Source organism: Furipterus horrens, unplaced genomic scaffold (assembly GCF_987537825.1).
Source record: "Furipterus horrens unplaced genomic scaffold, mFurHor1.1.pri manual_scaffold_11, whole genome shotgun sequence".
Taxonomy (NCBI): Eukaryota; Metazoa; Chordata; class Mammalia; order Chiroptera; family Furipteridae; genus Furipterus; species Furipterus horrens.
In genome coordinates this window covers 85,967,171-85,984,893 of record NW_028327181.1, presented here as the reverse complement: position 1 = coordinate 85,984,893, position 17,723 = coordinate 85,967,171, and the positions used below count along the sequence as shown (strand labels likewise).

The 17,723-nt window shown below is 38.7% G+C and overlaps 1 protein-coding gene across 3 annotated transcripts in view; it reads left to right on the top strand.

The window, feature by feature from the left end:
* Positions 1-17,723, top strand: part of ACACA (acetyl-CoA carboxylase alpha) — a 199,167-nt gene that overhangs the window by 44,708 nt on the left and 136,736 nt on the right. For all 3 annotated transcript variants that reach the window (XM_090290711.1, XM_090290710.1, XM_090290712.1), the window contains exons 13-23: positions 1,168-1,318; positions 2,341-2,444; positions 4,929-5,010; positions 5,449-5,594; positions 6,362-6,512; positions 7,804-7,938; positions 8,299-8,445; positions 8,777-8,965; positions 9,802-9,902; positions 10,619-10,707; positions 15,202-15,326. In XM_090290711.1, the coding sequence (XP_090146837.1) occupies positions 1,168-1,318; positions 2,341-2,444; positions 4,929-5,010; positions 5,449-5,594; positions 6,362-6,512; positions 7,804-7,938; positions 8,299-8,445; positions 8,777-8,965; positions 9,802-9,902; positions 10,619-10,707; positions 15,202-15,326 (1,420 nt within the window). The remainder of the gene's footprint in view (positions 1-1,167; positions 1,319-2,340; positions 2,445-4,928; positions 5,011-5,448; positions 5,595-6,361; positions 6,513-7,803; positions 7,939-8,298; positions 8,446-8,776; positions 8,966-9,801; positions 9,903-10,618; positions 10,708-15,201; positions 15,327-17,723) is intronic.

Here is a 17,723-nt window from a genome sequence, read left to right as displayed (position 1 = left end):
ACCTAAAGGTGTCATAGGAACATACAACTGAGTCAGCTAACTCAGTCTAGAGAGCGTCAGGGAAGGTTTCCCAGAAGGAAGTGGCATCTAAACTGATATCTAAAAAGAATAAGCCAGGCGAAAGAGGACGTAGAAAGGAGGGTAGAGGTGGGAAAGTGAAAATGTTCTAGGCCAAGGGAATGCCAGGACCACTTGAAATCATATTTCTGTCACAGTCATATTCCCAGCCATACTTTTATTCCAAGTCAGATTCTCCATTCTTCATGAAATTGTAGAGAGGTGGGTTTTCTTTCTCCTAGGACCTCTCCAGCACTTTGCTTATATCTCTCTACTGTCTCTATTGGTACTTACGATATTCTGCCATGCATTTTGAAAGCGATTATTGTGTATATATTCTCTCTCTTATGAGCCTAGTATGTGTCTTGAGTCTGTGAGGTGCATAATAAGTATCTGGTTATGTAAGGACCTGTTCTGTGAAGGACAGACACTGGACAGAAATATATAGGGGAAAAAGCCCCATAGTAAATGTAATTTTGTTAAGATTCAATCATTTGACACAATTGAGAAGTAATAAGAGGAATGAGCAGTCATTTCCCAGACATCTAAAAGGTAGGTGAAAAGACTCTCACATGAAGTATCAGGCTGATACCTAACTGTAACCGGCCTGTTGCCTCATTGTGTGGAAACCTTTAAATTAAGGTATGAGCATGTGTCAAAACTCATTGAACAGTATACTTAAAATAAGTATATTTTATTATATGTAAATTATACCTTAGTAAAATAAATAAGGTGTGAGGAGAGGAGAAATATGCTCTAATTCTAGTTAGCCATCAGTAAATGAATGGAATGATGGAAACCCAGGAAGTGAAAGCTGAGGGGGGTTTGCACTTAATTTGCTCTGTTCTCCATATAATGAAATGCATGTGGTTTGCTGATGCACTTAGGGTAATAGCGGTCAGTATTTGTAAGTGTACTGACTTATTGTAAATTATCCCATCTGGAATGCATGTGAATGAGCAACTTATATTTGCACCCTCATTTGTACTTAGAACAGTCTGTCCCTCTCCCCTCTCTCCTAAGACTCCAAAGGAATGAAACGATTCTTTAAAATGATTGAAAAACACTAAAACGTTTGTTGCTGAAATAGATCTGCTTTTGTTCTCCCAGAAACATGGTGGTGGCTTTGAAGGAGCTATCTATTCGGGGTGACTTTCGAACTACGGTTGAATACCTGATCAAATTATTGGAGACTGAAAGCTTTCAGTTGAATAGAATTGACACTGGCTGGCTGGACAGACTGATAGCAGAAAAAGTACAGGTGTGTGTTTCTCCATTTGCACAAACAGGGATAGGGTTTTTATAGGCTTGTGGTGTGATCAGTCTGTGTCACTAGATAAAATTTATCTGATTCTAATGTAAATGGTTCTTGATCTACTTGGAAAAAAATCTAGGAGTCAGTGTAATTTAGCACTGTAAGAGTTCCTGTGCCTGTGTTACACAGTCATTTTATATGTTCTCGTAGTTTGAAGAGAGGCACAGAGGGTTTGAGAGCCTTTCTCTTTCCTCCTTTGATGTTAAATCTGGCTTAGAGTTACCAACTTTTACATCTGTCTAACAGATGCTGATGAGCGGAGCCTCGTATACATCAAGTTATCCCTCCTTCCTGAATTGCTGGGCTATTCTAAATTACCCAAGATTTTATTAAAATCATTAGATTCAATTAAATTATCTAAAGGTCCAAATTTTGTTTATATACCATTTTTATACCATTTTTCTTTAGGGTTATCAGTATCCAAATCTCTGTACCTTTTGAATTTATTTCTGACAAAAGCTTGTTTTTGAGCTGCTCTTTGATTGGTTCAGCAGAAACCTTAAGGAGAGTGAAGGGAGAGTTGTTTTTCATCTCTATTTAAATGAGGACTTGATTCAGATTCTAAAGTAAGAGTGTATTTAATCTCAAAAATCATTTGGGCAATAAGGATGGAGATTCTCAATGCTAGCTGTATCTTCACAGCAGATTTGAGCCCGATTTAAATTGAGAGGCCATGATGCCAAGGGACCATCTTTTTATTTATTTTTTACTTAGTTTTTATTTTAAAGATTTTCTTTATTTATTTTTAGAGAGAAGGGAAGGGAGGGAGAAAGAGAGGGAGAGAAACATCAATGTGTGGTTGCCTCTTGCTTGTCCCCAACTGGGGACCCGGCCCCAAACCCAAGCATGTGTCCTGACTGGGAATCGAACCAGCGACCCTTTGGTTCTCACGCTGGCGCTCAATCCACTGAGCCGCACTAGCCAGGGCTGACCATGCTTTTAATCTGCCCTGTGTTTCTTCCTTTCAGGCAGAGCGACCTGACACCATGCTGGGAGTTGTCTGCGGGGCTCTCCATGTGGCTGATGTGAGCCTGCGGAATAGCATCTCTAACTTCCTTCACTCCTTAGAAAGGTGTGCGTTGTTTCTTATTGAGTTAACTGGTGGACCTGAGTATGGGACTGAAGTGAATTTCAAAGACTCATTTATTATTTTCCCTGGTTCTGGCAGCTTGTTAGTGCTACATGTTATTCACCGACCCATGGGTATGGGAGAAAAGGGATGTAGGCGTTTATGACAAACTATTTGGAACTCTACTGAAGATTCTAGAAATTAGCTTATACTGCAGTTAGAATGGGTTGCTTTTCATTAAAAACTAGAATCCTGCTGAAACAAACATTCTGTCCAGTACAAGCATCAAATCTCTCCAATCCTTGTTGAAGAAAATCTGGTGTTTCTCTCTAACTTTGAACCCCTGAACATTTCATATTTACCTGTAACACCTTTTAGGAATTAATAATTGAGTCTGATATTCAGGGTGACCTCATGAATTGTTCAAGTGGAGGGTCAGACTGATGGGGCTAAACTAATTTCTAACACTGGTTCAAGAGACTAAGCTCTGCCTTTGAATCCCCGGAGGAATGGTCCAAGGGGATAATCATTTTAATATATATGTATATTTGTAAAGGTTTTATTTATTTATTTTTAGAGAGCGAGGAAGGAAGGGAGGAAGAGAGGGAGAGAGACATCAATGTGAGAGAGAAACGTCAATCAGTTGCCTCTTCCTTCCCCCGCATTGGGGACCTGGCCTGCAACCCAGGCATGTGCCCTCACTGGGAATTGGACCAGTGACCTTTCAGTTCTTAGGCTGGTGTTCAGTCCACTGAGCCACACCAGCCCAGGCGAGGCTAATCATTTAAAGAACTTTAGTCACAGGCACTTGTGTTTCCTTGTGTTGTAGACGTATATCAGCTCCCTTTTGAGGTGTCTGAAAGGAAGAAAAGAAAAAAATTTAAAATTGAACTGAGAGCCCTGTCTGGTGCGGCTCAGATGTTTGGAGTGTCAGCCCATAAACCAAAAGGTTGTAGGTTCGATTCCCAGTCAAGGCATGGGCCTAGGTTGCAGGTTCAGTCCTTGGTCAGGACATGTACGAGACGCAACTGATGGATGCTTCTCTCACACATCGATATTGCTGTCCCTCTCTCTGCCTTCTTCCCCTCTCCATAAAATCCGTGAGCACGTTTGTGGGTGAGGATTAAAAAAAAAGATTGAACTGAGATTTCAGTTTATTGAAGTCTTATGATAAATGTCTTTCACTTTGTTACTCTGATGCACTAAAACCTTTAGAAGCTCATATTACCCTTCTGTATCAAATCTAAGTCCCTCGGTGTGACCTTTAACTCCCTGTATATTTTGGCCCCTTTTTACCAGTCCAGCCTTACAAATTTCTGTTTTGCAACATGCACTAGTGAGATGGTTTCTACTAGTGTACAAATGTGTCATACATAATCTTTTCTACAAGCTCCCCTGCCTTTTAAATGTTATTTAAAATTTATTTTTTAAATGTCTATTTTGAAATAATTTCAGACTTAGAGAAGAGTTGCGTGAATAGTCTAAACAACTATGTATTCTTTGCCCAGATTCACCATTTATTCACAATTTGCCTTACTCTTTATTATTATCAAATTCTTTCTTGATGATGTTCCCTGCCTGGCAATGTCCTTCCCTCTCCACCCTGCCACGGGCTGCTGCTTTTTCATTAAGACCTCAAATACTGTTGATAGGAGTAGATTAGGGTTGGTTGTGCTGGTACCTTTTTCTTTTTTTTAAGTTTTATTTTTTATTTTTAAAAACAGGTAATATATTCACATGGTTCAAAAGTCAAAAGGCACAAAAGATATACAGAGAAAAGTCTCCTTACCTCTGTTCCCTGTCCACCCAGTTTCCTTCCCTGTAGTCAATGCATGTACTAGTTTCTTCTGTAACCTTCCAGGTAGTATAAATTTATATAAACATATACATGTGATCGTTATTTCTTCCCGCCCCCTATTCTTTTTAAACCCAGATGGTAGCATACACTGAAACTGTTCTGTACAATTTCACTTGCTTTTTTCATTATTTTAGAGAGTATTTTATATTAGTACATAAGAGGCTTCATTTTTTCTTTTTTAATGGCTGCCTAATATTCCATTATATGGCCTTTTCATAATTTATGTATCAGTCCCTTACTGATAGTCATTTAGGTTGTTTCCAGTATTGATATGCCAGGAATTGCTATAATCAATAACTTACAAACTTTCAGAACTTTCTAGAAGTAAGTGTACAGTAGTCCCTCTCTATATCGCGGTTCGCTTATCGCAACCTCACTGTATCGTGGGCTTTTAAAAAATATTATATTTAATTATTTGTCGTGGATTTTTTGCTATAAGGTTAAGGGACTGGGAACGGTTTCTAAGTGTGTGGGAAGTGTTTATAAAGCCTTAAAAATATATAAATACTAAAATAAATGTAAGGTTCCTACTTTGTGGATTTTCACCTATCGCGGGGATGAGGGGGGTCTAGAACATAATACCCGCAATAAGTGAGGGAATACTGTATCTCAAATTGTTGTTCTTTCAGGGGTCAAGTCCTTCCTGCTCATACACTTCTGAACACAGTAGATGTTGAACTGATCTATGAGGGAGTCAAGTATGTACTTAAGGTATGCTGAAGCCTATAGCTTATTTTTTGTCTCTCTCTGTTGGCTTGTTCCCTGTAGGTCAGGAGATAGGGGGGCATGTTTGGTTTACTGCAGGGCTGTATTAGTGAAATTACAGTACAGTCATTATTTGTGTAAAAAGCCAGAAGCAATATTAGATGGTTTTCTGAAAATATTTTAGTTGTTCTTCAACCTCCCATATGGAACCAAGAGATAAAGGAGACAGAGAACAACCAGACCAGGACAGCATCTAAGGCCACCCTGTTTGCTTGTAGCAGGGCTGAGCCCTGCCCACAGACACTGATGCTAAGAGCCCCGGTGCCATGAGTTTCCTTTCTCTCTGACGGATCTTTTTTATGTGTATTTTTGAGATACTGAATTTTTTCTGGGATTCCACCTTGGAGGGATACTGACTTGTCCCTTCTGGTTTCCATTCCCTAGGTGACTCGACAGTCCCCTAACTCCTATGTGGTGATCATGAACGGCTCATGTGTAGAGGTAGACGTGCATCGGCTGAGTGATGGAGGACTGCTCTTGTCCTATGATGGCAGCAGTTATACCACGTATATGAAGGAAGAAGTGGATAGGTGCGTGGCTGTGGGAGGGCCCTTTGCTGGTCATTGTATCAGCCTCTCCTCTCAGTGCTCACTAGCTCTCGGGATTTTTCAAGCTCTTTTTGGTATTCTGTTTTAATTTTAAAAAGTAGTACATACACTTAACAAAAATTTCAAGAGTGCAAAAAGTGTTCACAGTGAGAAACGTTCTCTTTCTGCCACGCCAATGTAAGTAGATAGAAAAATAAGTTCCCCTCTTTCTTTATAAGCAACCACTATGAATAGTTTCTTATGTATTGAAATTTTATATGCATCTGTAAGTTACATATTTGTACCTACTGTATTTTTCTTTTAAATGCATTCACAAATAAAAGTAATAGTTAGCTGCTGTTTTGCACCTTATTTTTTTCCTTAACAATCAATGTTGTTGTGACAGTTAAATGAATTAATGTACGTAAAGTGCTTAGACCTTTGCCTGGGGCATAGTAAGGTTCAGGAAATGTTAGCTATTACATTATCATCATCGTCTTTGTGTTTTTAAAATAGAGGTGCCTGCTCTTTCTAATGATTGTATAGTATTCCGTTATATGGGTGTATCATAATTGATTCAGTCTGACCCTTATTGAAGCAAATTTTGTTATTTGGCATTGTATACAAAGGTGGAATAAATATGCTGTGTTTGTATGTTTGTACAGAATAAAGTTTTTAGGGTTTTTTTTTAAAGATCAACACTGTTTTACCAATTCTCTGTTACAACCTGAGGTGCTTTATTGGCTTACATAGTTCCACTTTTCTCCTAGATACCGCATCACGATTGGCAATAAAACCTGTGTGTTTGAGAAGGAAAATGACCCTTCGGTGATGCGGTCACCTTCTGCTGGGAAGTTAATCCAGTACATTGTGGAGGATGGAGGCCATGTGTTTGCTGGCCAGTGCTATGCTGAGATTGAGGTCAGGGGGGTGACTGGGCTTTGGGTCATGGGAGGGAAGATTGGAACAAGATTGGCTGGGATGGACCAGGACTGAAGAGTAACTGAAAGTAAATAGAAAATAGAGAGGAAAGAGCATCAGTTAATTTAATTAGGGTTAGGAACCTTAAGGTTTTGACAACAAATACAAAGTTCACAATTTCTCTTTGACAGATGAGGAATCTCCAGCTCTAAAAATAGATACTAGGCGGCAGCACTTACTGAGTGTTAGGTTATTGGGCTAAGTGCTCATTATACACGAAAAATATGCTAGGAAGAAGGGGGCCCCAAAATAGACAAGTAATGAATTCTGAATTCTGATAGAGCAGACACAGAGTGCAGAGGACCACCTAACCCAAGTCAGTGTGCATGTGAGTGCTTAGTGAGGGAAGACTTCCTGAGAGGGGGGACTTTGATCTTAGTTTTGAAAGATAGATGATAATTGACCAGGTGAAGAAGAGCAGGGAAGAACATTTAAAGGTAAAGGAACAGCCATGTCACAAAGGCACAGAAGCAAGAGATATGGTATATTTAAGAAACCGCAAGTACAAATTGGTGCTGCTTGGGAATGGACTAAGGTTTAACGGGAAATGGCAAGCAAAGATGCTAAATAGTAAACAGAATTTGAGATCATGAAGGATCTTGTAAAACCTACTAAGAAGCTTAGACTGCCGTGGACAGACTTTACGTGGAAAAGTGGTATGACAAGATTTGGCCTCTCTGATTGCTATTAGTGTCCTTGTAGGAGGTGCCTAGCAGCTAGGGAAGTCTGTTAGGAGGTTTTTGAGGTACTCTAGGCCAGAAATGATGAGGACCTAAATGGAACAGCTCTCGAGGAGATTTTTGAGAGAGGTTTAGAGGATGTATTTGGCTGGGCTTCACGATTGGTGGGTCAGGGAGAAAGAAGAGTAAAGAATGACTCTGAAGGTGTAGCCTGGGTGTCTTATGTAGACAGCGGGAACATTTAGATCTGAGGTTATGCCCAGGCTTCACTTCTGAGAACAAAGCGAGTAAAAACACAAAGCATCACAAAATGGATTTAAACATTAAAAACAGGAAATGTCAGTAGCTGTCATGAATCCCTGAAGCGAGGTCCTGTGGAATTTTCTAATTGCCTCCCTTGGTAGTGTCTGGGAGATTTTGACAGATTTCCATTTTTCTGGGTTGAATAAGATAACAGTCCAACTTAGATGTTGAGGAAAAAACGACCTCTTTAAATCATTCATCTGTATAAAAAGAGGTCAAATTCTAATTTTATTTATTTTTCATTATAGGTGATGAAGATGGTAATGACCTTAACAGCCACAGAGTCTGGCTGTATTCATTACGTCAAGCGGCCTGGAGCAGCTCTTGACCCTGGCTGTGTAATAGCCAAAATGCAGTTGGATAACCCCAGTAAGGTCCAGCAGGTAAGGAGGAGGGTACTTTTATATTGCTTTCCAAGAGCTAATTACATGATAGGGGTGATTTGGAGGAGCAGGTGATTTCATTGCTGGGTTTGCTGGTTTTTCTGAAGCTTTTTCCCCTTGATCTTATGCCTTATGTATTATGAAACTAGAGTCTGCAGGATTTACTATGATAATAAGATTCTTTGATTTTTTTTATTTATTTACTTTTTTTTTGAGGCATCCTCCATTGACTTCTTTCCTTATAGCTGCAAATGGTGAAGGGGTGTCTTGATTTTTGAATGGTGATGCTAAGTTGCAGTGGTATGTTTGTACCCTGCATAGAAGGTAGTGGATGACTTGATTTCTCATCGGGGTTGACAGGCTGAGCTTCACACCGGTAGTCTGCCACAGATCCAGAGCACAGCGCTCAGAGGCGAGAAGCTCCATCGAGTGTTCCACTATGTCCTGGATAATCTGGTCAACGTGATGAATGGATACTGCCTTCCAGATCCTTTCTTTAGCAGCAGGGTATGAATCATTTTTCTTGGGGAAGGGATATACAAATAAGGTAAGGTACCTGTTCTCCAAGATAGTTTAAAAGTCGCATAAGGATTTTTTTTAGATGGACCTCTTTACCCTTTAGTTGTAGGATTTGAAGTCTTTAAATTCTTGCTTCTTATCCATGTCATTGACTTCATATTTAATTGGGAATTAAACCAGAGAACAGGGGCAGTGTTAGATGCTTTTATTGCAATTTGAAAGTAAGTTGATAAATGATAGTGAATTCAGATATATAATTTTATTTTGGGGATTGTGTTAATTTTATCTGGATCCTATTTTATTATTTCCTCCTTCTTAGGTAAAAGACTGGGTAGAGCGGTTGATGAAGACCCTGAGAGATCCCTCCTTACCTCTCCTAGAATTGCAAGATATCATGACCAGTGTCTCTGGCCGCATCCCCCCCAACGTGGAGAAGTCTATCAAGAAGGAGATGGCTCAGTACGCCAGCAACATCACGTCCGTGCTCTGTCAGTTCCCCAGCCAGCAGGTATTGATAGAATGGCACTGTCGTTTTCTAATGGCTACCCATTCTGGAGTTCATGTTGTAGGATTCTTTCCTGTTTGGCTCCTCTTTACTATTTGGATGTTGTGTTGTTATAGTTTTAAGCATTGTTGCCTTCAAAAAACTGCCTCAGCATACAAGCCCAGTAATTACAGTACTGTGTGTGAAATGTACAGTATCTGTGGTTATAAGAAAAGGATATTGGACTCATGGACATGGACAACGGGGAGGGATATGATTGCGGGAGAGGGGGTGGGTTGGGTGGGGGAGAGAAATTAGGGGAAAAGGGGACAACTGTAATTGAAAAACCAAAATAAAAAAAAATAAAAAAATAAAAAAAGAAAAGGATATTGGCCATGTACACCATACAGGTTTGTTCCTGGGACTATACCCTCATCAGAGGTATTTTTGTGAATCTAAAGTACAGGCATATTCATAGGTTTATCACCAAAGACTTCTTTACCACCTCAGCAGCATGCTTTCACTTTGCCTATAAAAGCAAATTTATACATAGGGAATAAAGCCAGGCAAGTGGGAAGTCAAGTTTGGACCTTCAACATATCTCGCTTGTAGGGCCTCTGGTAGTTTTTGTGATGCATTCATTAGTGCCTCTGGGAAAGAGTGAAAAGAAATAAAAGTTGCTTGCTTATTTAATATAAGCCCCTAAACTATGCCCAGTAACTTCCAGCTGCTCCCAGCATATAAGAGATAGAAATTATATGTCATAATTAAGAAGATTCCTAGTGGTGATGTTATACAGGTTAATGCTTTGGTTCCCTTTGGTGAGCTGGGCTTCAGTTTTTCTCTTTCTTATGCTTTAGATTGCCAACATCCTAGATAGCCATGCGGCTACATTGAACCGGAAATCTGAACGAGAAGTCTTCTTCATGAACACTCAGAGCATTGTCCAGCTGGTACAGAGGTAGTTCCATGTCACTCCGGATTCCCAGACCTATCCATCCTCCTCCCTTCCTTTCTTCTAAGTAGTCACAAAGAGATTTACTTCAGGTTTGACTTAGCTAAATTAGAAGACACTTTTATCTTCTAAATAAGTATCTTAGAATTGTGAACTAACTTTTACTCAATATTTGTGATGACTTCTTCCTCTTCTACATCTTTCTGTCAATTATTAAGGCACAGAAATTTTATTTTATTTTTCCTTGCAATTTTAATGAAGCCCCTAATTTTTCTTATGGCACAGGATCCAAGGTAACATTTCTTCTTCTTAGCTTAGGGATCCAACTATTGGACCAAGGGAAATACTCATAAATTTTTCAGCTCTCAGCCATTTCATGGGCGTGGTAATCATTTCTACTTAGCAGTGGGAACTGAACAAGTATCTTATTGTTAGGTAGGGCTATCAAGTGGTTCTTGGTTTTGTTTTTGGTCATCTTTTTTTTTTTTTTTCCTTATAAAAAAAATCTTGTCGATAGCCAGATTTCTTTAAGGCTTGGGATTTGAATTAATTTGGTTAGTTGATTATAGGCTGGCCCCTGTCCTGCCATATACTCAGAGGGAAAGCAATTCAGTGAGAAGTCTAGAAAGTAAATCTGGGCACTGGGTTTATTATTTAATAGTCTGTTATTTAATAGTGTCAGCCTGTCAGGCTTTTCAGTGGAGACTCTTCTATCTGCCTAGGTACCGAAGTGGCATCCGAGGCCACATGAAGGCCGTGGTCATGGACCTGCTGCGGCAGTACCTGCGCGTGGAGACGCAGTTCCAGAACGGTAAGCCTCTCCCCGAGGACCCTGTCTGAGAGAGTTTCCCTGTAGGACTGGCAACAGCTGAGCCAGTTCCTCCTGTTGCTGACACTCACCATCACCAAACTCTTCCTCCTTTCACCACTGCCTTAAAAATTAACCCTCTGTATCCCACTGCTGCTAAAGAAAGAATAACAGCAAAGCACAGCTTGATAAGCTTGTGAATCCATGTGCTTCTGGGAAAGGGCTGAGATAGTTTTTCTGGTGGAGATTAGCATTCCCTGTTGATACCACCTTGACCTTGCATAGAGAGTTGGTTGAATCATGACCAGGCAGAAACTGAGAAACCCTATCTGAAGAGCTTGCCTGTCAGCAGCTAATCCATGGAATGAACCACAGGGATCTGAAAAAGGCTCAGATTTTCCACCACTTTTCAGTGTTATCATTTAAGTGGAATTTATCCCTGGCTTTCTCTGAAGAGCTTCACTAAAGGATGTATCAAATCTCTAAATGTGAAACATCCTGGCTAAGATTTTAAAGCTGTATACTGCTGATATGCTTTCAGCCACAAGATGGCAGTGAAACACCATCTAATTTGAAATACTACCTAACATCTTTTAGCTTTTTCTCTTTTGCATCTTTTAAAGAATGGTTCTGCCACTCATAACCAGCAAAAATCCTCATGAAAATAGTAGCACACTGAATTCAGCAGTATATAAAGTAATACATCATAACCAAGTTGGCTTTATCCCATTAACGTAAGCTTGAGTAGTATTGGAAAGATCGATTATTATAATATATCACATAATAACTAAAAGAGGAAAAAACATGGTCATCCTCTCTAGATTTGGGGAAGAAAGCATTTGACAAAATTTAATATTCATTCATGAAAACTCTTGGCAAATGAAGAATGGAATGGAACTTCTTTAATCATGTAAAGGTTCCCCATCAAAAATTTATAGGATACATAATGGTAAAATGTTAAAAGTATTCTCTTTAAGATTAGGAACAATATCAGGGTACCTGCTGTCAATAGTGATATTCAGCATCGTCCTGGATGTCCCAGCCAGTGCAGTAAGACAAAAAAAAAGAATTAAAGTTATGAGGACTGAAAAGGAGTAAGGAAATAAATCTGCCACTATTAGATATTTCATGATATCTACCTGGAAAGTCTCAAAGAATCCTAATTTATTATTAGAATTATCTTAAGTTTAACAAGGTTGCTACATACAAAAGTCAATATACAAAATTCACTGTATTTCTTTATAGTAGAACAGTTGTTTATAAAAGCAATTCAGAAAAATGTACCATGTAAAATTGCAACCCAAAATATTAAATACTAAGGAATAAATCTAATAAAAAATGTACAAGCCTCTTTTGGAGAAAATTTTAACTAGTTAACAATAATAAATACAATCTAAATAAATAATCATGGTCTTAGATTGGAATATATACTTGTAAAATATTAATTCTCCCTGAATTCATTTGCAGATTTATTAACATTGTAATAAAAATCCTAGTAGGGTATTTTTATGAAATTTGTCAAGCTAATTCTAAAATTTTCATGGAAGAAAAGTCTGATAGTAATCAAGTAGCTGAGAAATATAAGGTGGAGGGATTTTTGTCCAGTCAAATATCAAGAAAATAGACAGCCATATTAATGAAGAGGTGATAATATTAGTGTCAGAACATTAATAGACCAATGGAATATAATAGCACAGAAATAGATCCAGACATATATGAAGACTCACTTTATAACAGAGCAAGCATTCATTTGTAGAACCAAAAGAAACTGGATCCCATTCTTACACCATATACACACAAAAGTCAATTCCAGATGAATTAAAGACTTAAACATGTACTACAGAGGCAAAAACTATAAAATTTTTAGGGGAATATCCATATGACCTCAGGGTAAGGAAGATTATTTCATACAAGACACAGCAAATGCAAACTATAAAGGTAAAGGTTAATTAATTTGACCCCACTTAAGAACTTCTGTTTATGAAAAGATACCATAAAAAGACTGAAAATACAAGCCACACAATGGGAGAAGATATTTACAAAACATATACCTAAGAAAGGTTCAGTATCTACAATCTATAGAGAAATGCTATGAATCAGTAAGTAAAAAACAACCTAATAAAAATCAGACTGAGAAGATATAAAGAGGTAATCCACAGAAAGGGAAAAACAAACTTCTGAAAAGATGTTCAATCTCATTATTAATTAAAGCAATGTGAGCCAAAACCACAATGAGATTGGCAAGAATTAAAAAGGCATAGCATCTTCTTCCACTGCTTCTGGAAGTGGAAATGCAAATTTCCAAAGAGCAAACCACTTTAGAAAGTGGTTTGTCAATGCTTAATAGAAGAATTGAACTTCTATATACTCTTCAACCTAGCGGTTTCACTCTTAGGTAATGTACTCTAGAGAAACTCTTACATGTGTTTATTAGGAGACATATGTAGGACTCTTTGTGGCAGCATTGTTCATAATAGGAAGGAAGACAGGAAACAGTGTAAATACACATGAGTAGAACAGATCATGGAATTCTCGTACAGTGTATTTGTATAATGCATTACTATACAGCAGTGAAAACGGATGAGCCAAGGCACACCTGTGAACAAAAGAATGAATCTTAGAAATGTAATGTTAAGGGTAGTATCCATTCACAATGATACCATTGTAACCAAGTTGAAAAACAGGAAAGATGAAACTTTTATGATAAATATTTTAAAAAGCCAAAGAATGATTAACATAAAATTCAGCTTAGTAGTTGTTTCTGAAGAGGAATAGCACATAGAATTTTTAAAAGGTACCAAAAAATGTTCTACTTAAGATAGATGATAGTTACATGGATGTTCATTTTATTTATTTCTCTCTATGGATATTACACAATAAAACGTTTTTAAAAAGAAAACACTTGATATCATTGCTTTCTTTCAGCCTAATGTCTCTGCGGCCTCTCCCCTGGGTAAATATTCTTTGCATTTCCCCTGGTCCTAGTAATTCCTAATACCAAGATATATTTATGTTGTCACTTCAAAGCTAAGTTGTGGTTAGAAGAAGCAGAAATTTGTATAGAACATCCACTTTTTAAACAGCCTCCATTTTGTTCTAAATGGGTCTTCTATAAAATTGGTAGCTTTTTAGATATTATAGTCCACTGTTTTTCAAATATATTTAGTTTCATTTTACAAAAACAAATCTTATGTCAGTCTTTAATATTTAAAACAGTTAAAAGCACAGTTGCCCTGATTGAGTGTAGTTAATAGACTAGGAATCCATGGTAATGCAGTTTGAATGCCACTGTTTTGGTTTGTAGCTTAACAAGGAATTTGAACTGAGGCGAAAATTATTTATTATTTTTATTATTTCATAAAATTCTGACCCTTGAGACTACTGAAACAGTGATTCTCCTTTACTTGGAAATTTAATTCTGAAGTAAGCTGTTTCCTAAAAGAGTGACTATCACTTATATCCCATGGTAGATACCATTGCAGTATATCTGAAGCTTATGCTTCTGTTGCCAAACATAGCTTTCCTGGCCAGCACTAACCTGCCCCTGGGGGCCTTAGGAAAGGCCAGTGAACATATACATAACTGTGCTCTCCCTGCAGACCTTTTGGCTTAATGCATGTCTGCCTTGATCTATGCCTCAGTTTGGATTTGGGATTCCGAGGCGTTGCTTAGCTGTTTTGTGGACTTACAAGGGAGAAGTGTTGATTCCAGAGATAGCAACCATCCTTCTTGTGGAGATTGATAAGTTTGCGTGGTTTAATTTTTAGCTAAAACTTCCTTCTAGTTAGGGTGAAACATTTTCAGTGAGTCTCAAACAGGGAACCAGAATCTTAAGTTGGAGTAGACTGTAAGGACCATTGGGTATTAACGTTTCTTTTTAGCAGCAGAACCCTGTCGTCTCAGGAAATAATTCCAGGAAGCTAAATGAAAGAGTTTAGAGTAAGGGTGGGAATTGGGGGGGAGTTATCCCTGACCCCTTAGTCTCTTGGTAAACCCTCCTCCACCTCTCAATTTTTTTTTTTAATGAAAATGAGGCTCAGATAGGTAAAACGATTTGCCCAGGAGTGCATAGTAAATTGGCAACAGAACTAGGCTTTGAGCTCAGGTCTTTTTAAAAAATATAATTAATTTTTAGAGAGAGGGGAAGGGAGGGAGAGAAACATCGATCAATTGCATCTCACATACCCCAACTGGGGACCTGACCTGCAACCCAGGCATGTGCCCCGACTGGGAATCAAACCAGCAACCTTCTGGTTCGCAGGCAGGGAACTCAATCTATTGAGCCACACCAGCTCAGGTCTTATACCAGATTGCCTAACTCCTAGTCCACTCTTCCTTTGGCTAAATGACACTGCTAATTCTGTCCAAATTCCTCCAAGAAAAATTTTAGGATATTTCTTCTCACAGCTTATCAGGTGAATTATAGACATTAAAAAATAGCATGTAAATGTGAACATTCATAGATGGGTGAGGACCAGTTCTTTTTCCTGCTTGCAGGTCACTATGACAAGTGTGTGTTCGCCCTTCGGGAGGAGAATAAGAGTGACATGAACACTGTACTGAACTATATCTTCTCTCACGCTCAAGTCACCAAGAAGAATCTTCTGGTCACAATGCTTATTGTAAGTACAATTTTTCAGAACTTGTAAGGATGATTAATAATACGAAAAAAGTGTCTTTCCTTCCAATGGCTGTGGTCAGAGGAAAAGCTCTTGTCTTTTATAATTGTGGGCTCAGTGGGGCTTGGGTTGTGGACTAACAGTTTCTCACATCTTCCTTTGTCCTTGACCTGAAGGAACCTGCTCCAGTCAGGAAAGAGTCGTTCTGGCTGTTTTATGCATATAATCATGCACAGGAACTGAAATCTCCTGACTATACTTAGAGATGCCCTGTGCTTCTTCATTCCTGGTGTCACTCATGACAGTAGCCTTTAAATCTAGTCTTACCAAGCCGGTATATTTTTTCATTGGAACTCTCGTTCGTTCCATGAGTATCGGCAATGGCTCTCATGTCCAAAACTTAAAAGCAAAAAACAACCATTTGGAATCTAGCTCTGCCCCTCCCCCACCAAAGAAAGCCATTTAAATGTATTCTGCATCTTTGGTCCCTTTCTGTTTTATTTACATAGAAACATAAGCTCCAATTATTGGTTTGGTGGTAGATACATACTTTTGTCCCTCTCACTAGTAATAATGAGAGTTCGTAGAAAATGGGAATGAGAGGTGACGCTAGGAGATGTGAATGGGACTCATGTATATTTGACTAGTGCGTGGAATTTTTGTTTTTTAAAGATGATTTGTCAGTCCTTCATTCTTAGATTTTTCTGGTTGAGTTAATTCTAAGAATCAGAGAATGATAGGGCTTTTCTTAAGAGTCCCCCACACCATGAATAATTGCCTTGCTCCTGCATGTATTTCTTTTTGGGAGGACTAGAGTACCTTTGGCTTCTAGAATTTCCTTTCTTGCCTCCTTGTGGAATTGGCATTTGTGGTACCTTAATTCCATCATTCCTTCTTGGAGGGGAAAAAAGCTATAAATCTGCACCGCTAGTCTTTGTTTCATAGTTCAGAATGAAGGGAAGCTGTCTACCTCACATCTCTCGTTAACGACAGAGCCACTCATTCGGTTACCTGCTAGCTGGTTAACTCTTAGGGTATATATAACGCTTTTGAGAGATTAGATACTTTTTAAAATATCTAATTGCAGAAAGAGTTTATTACCTTTACTACCCTAGAATGGCTAGATGGTGGGGAAACCACAAGAAAAAAAGTATCAGCACTATGTAATATTTCAGTTTCTCCAAGTGACAGATTTTGACAAAGAAGTGATATTATCTATGGCAACATGACTGATTTTTTTTTTTTCCCTCAGTCAAAAGAGGGAAGAAATCTCCGACTAGTTAGATTTTTTTTTTTTTTTTTAATTTAATACTAAGTTTGCTAATTCTCATTTGGATAAAGCCAAGACTTTCTGGCAGAAAAGGGTAATGATGAGGGAGTGGAAGAATCTGTCAGTTTGACCCTAACATGGGGCGGAATTTGCCTTTTTAGGAAGATAATTATGGTGAGTTTTCATTTTATTATGATTACCTTTTTAAGGACTTAACAGTTTTCTGCACTAAAAATAGACCAAAGCCCAGAATCCTTGGAGCAGCAGAAGAGTAATGATCGTCCAAGACTGTCGCTAGGTTTCTTAAATTCTAATTTGTAAGATATAGGGGCTCGGCTCGCTCCTTTTGCGGAGTGATTGTAAGTAACGCTTGCCTTAAGAATCTCATTATTGGAACACGGAGCCATATTTCCTCTGAGAATTCTGGAGTAGCTTTGAGCCGGGGCTGTTCATTTCTCAAGTAATCATGCTGGTGTGATGGAGAGAGAAAATGGCAGCTGTTCGGAGCTCAGGCCTTCAATTTTCTTCAGAGTCCAGTCACTCAAGTGTGTAATTACACGGGGGTGCTGCAGAGGCGTCGAGCCCTGTCGGAGAACTGGTTTGAGGCTTTGCTTTCTGCTTTTGCTGGTCAGGACAGGCAGAAGCCAATGGGACTCCAACTCGCGGCTGTTCTTTTTCTCTCCGCCTTGTCATCATGATTACTTCTTACCTGTATGGATAGTACCCAAACTTTCTTTCCAACAGGCTGAGCACTTTGTTAGTGTTTAGGTTTGCATGGAAAGGATGGGGAGGAGAGGAACAGGAGGAGGAGGAGGAGGAGGAGGAAGAAGAAGGTTGAAGATGTGAACCAGAAAAATGAATTTGACCTTTTCTTTATTTTGGCATTTCATATATTTCTTTACAAAACAAAACAAAACTCAGTAAACATAGTAGGACCTGTAGGCTTTCATATTATTAAATTTCCTTGGAGCTATCAACTCTTTGCACCTCATTTTAGAGATTTGGGGATCAAGAAGTTAATTGATATGATTGAGCTGAGGGCCTGCTAGCAGTGACTTAAGGAGCAGGGACGATAGCTCAGAAAGTGCTCCTCTCTGTGATATTCATGCACGCCACACACAGACACCCTC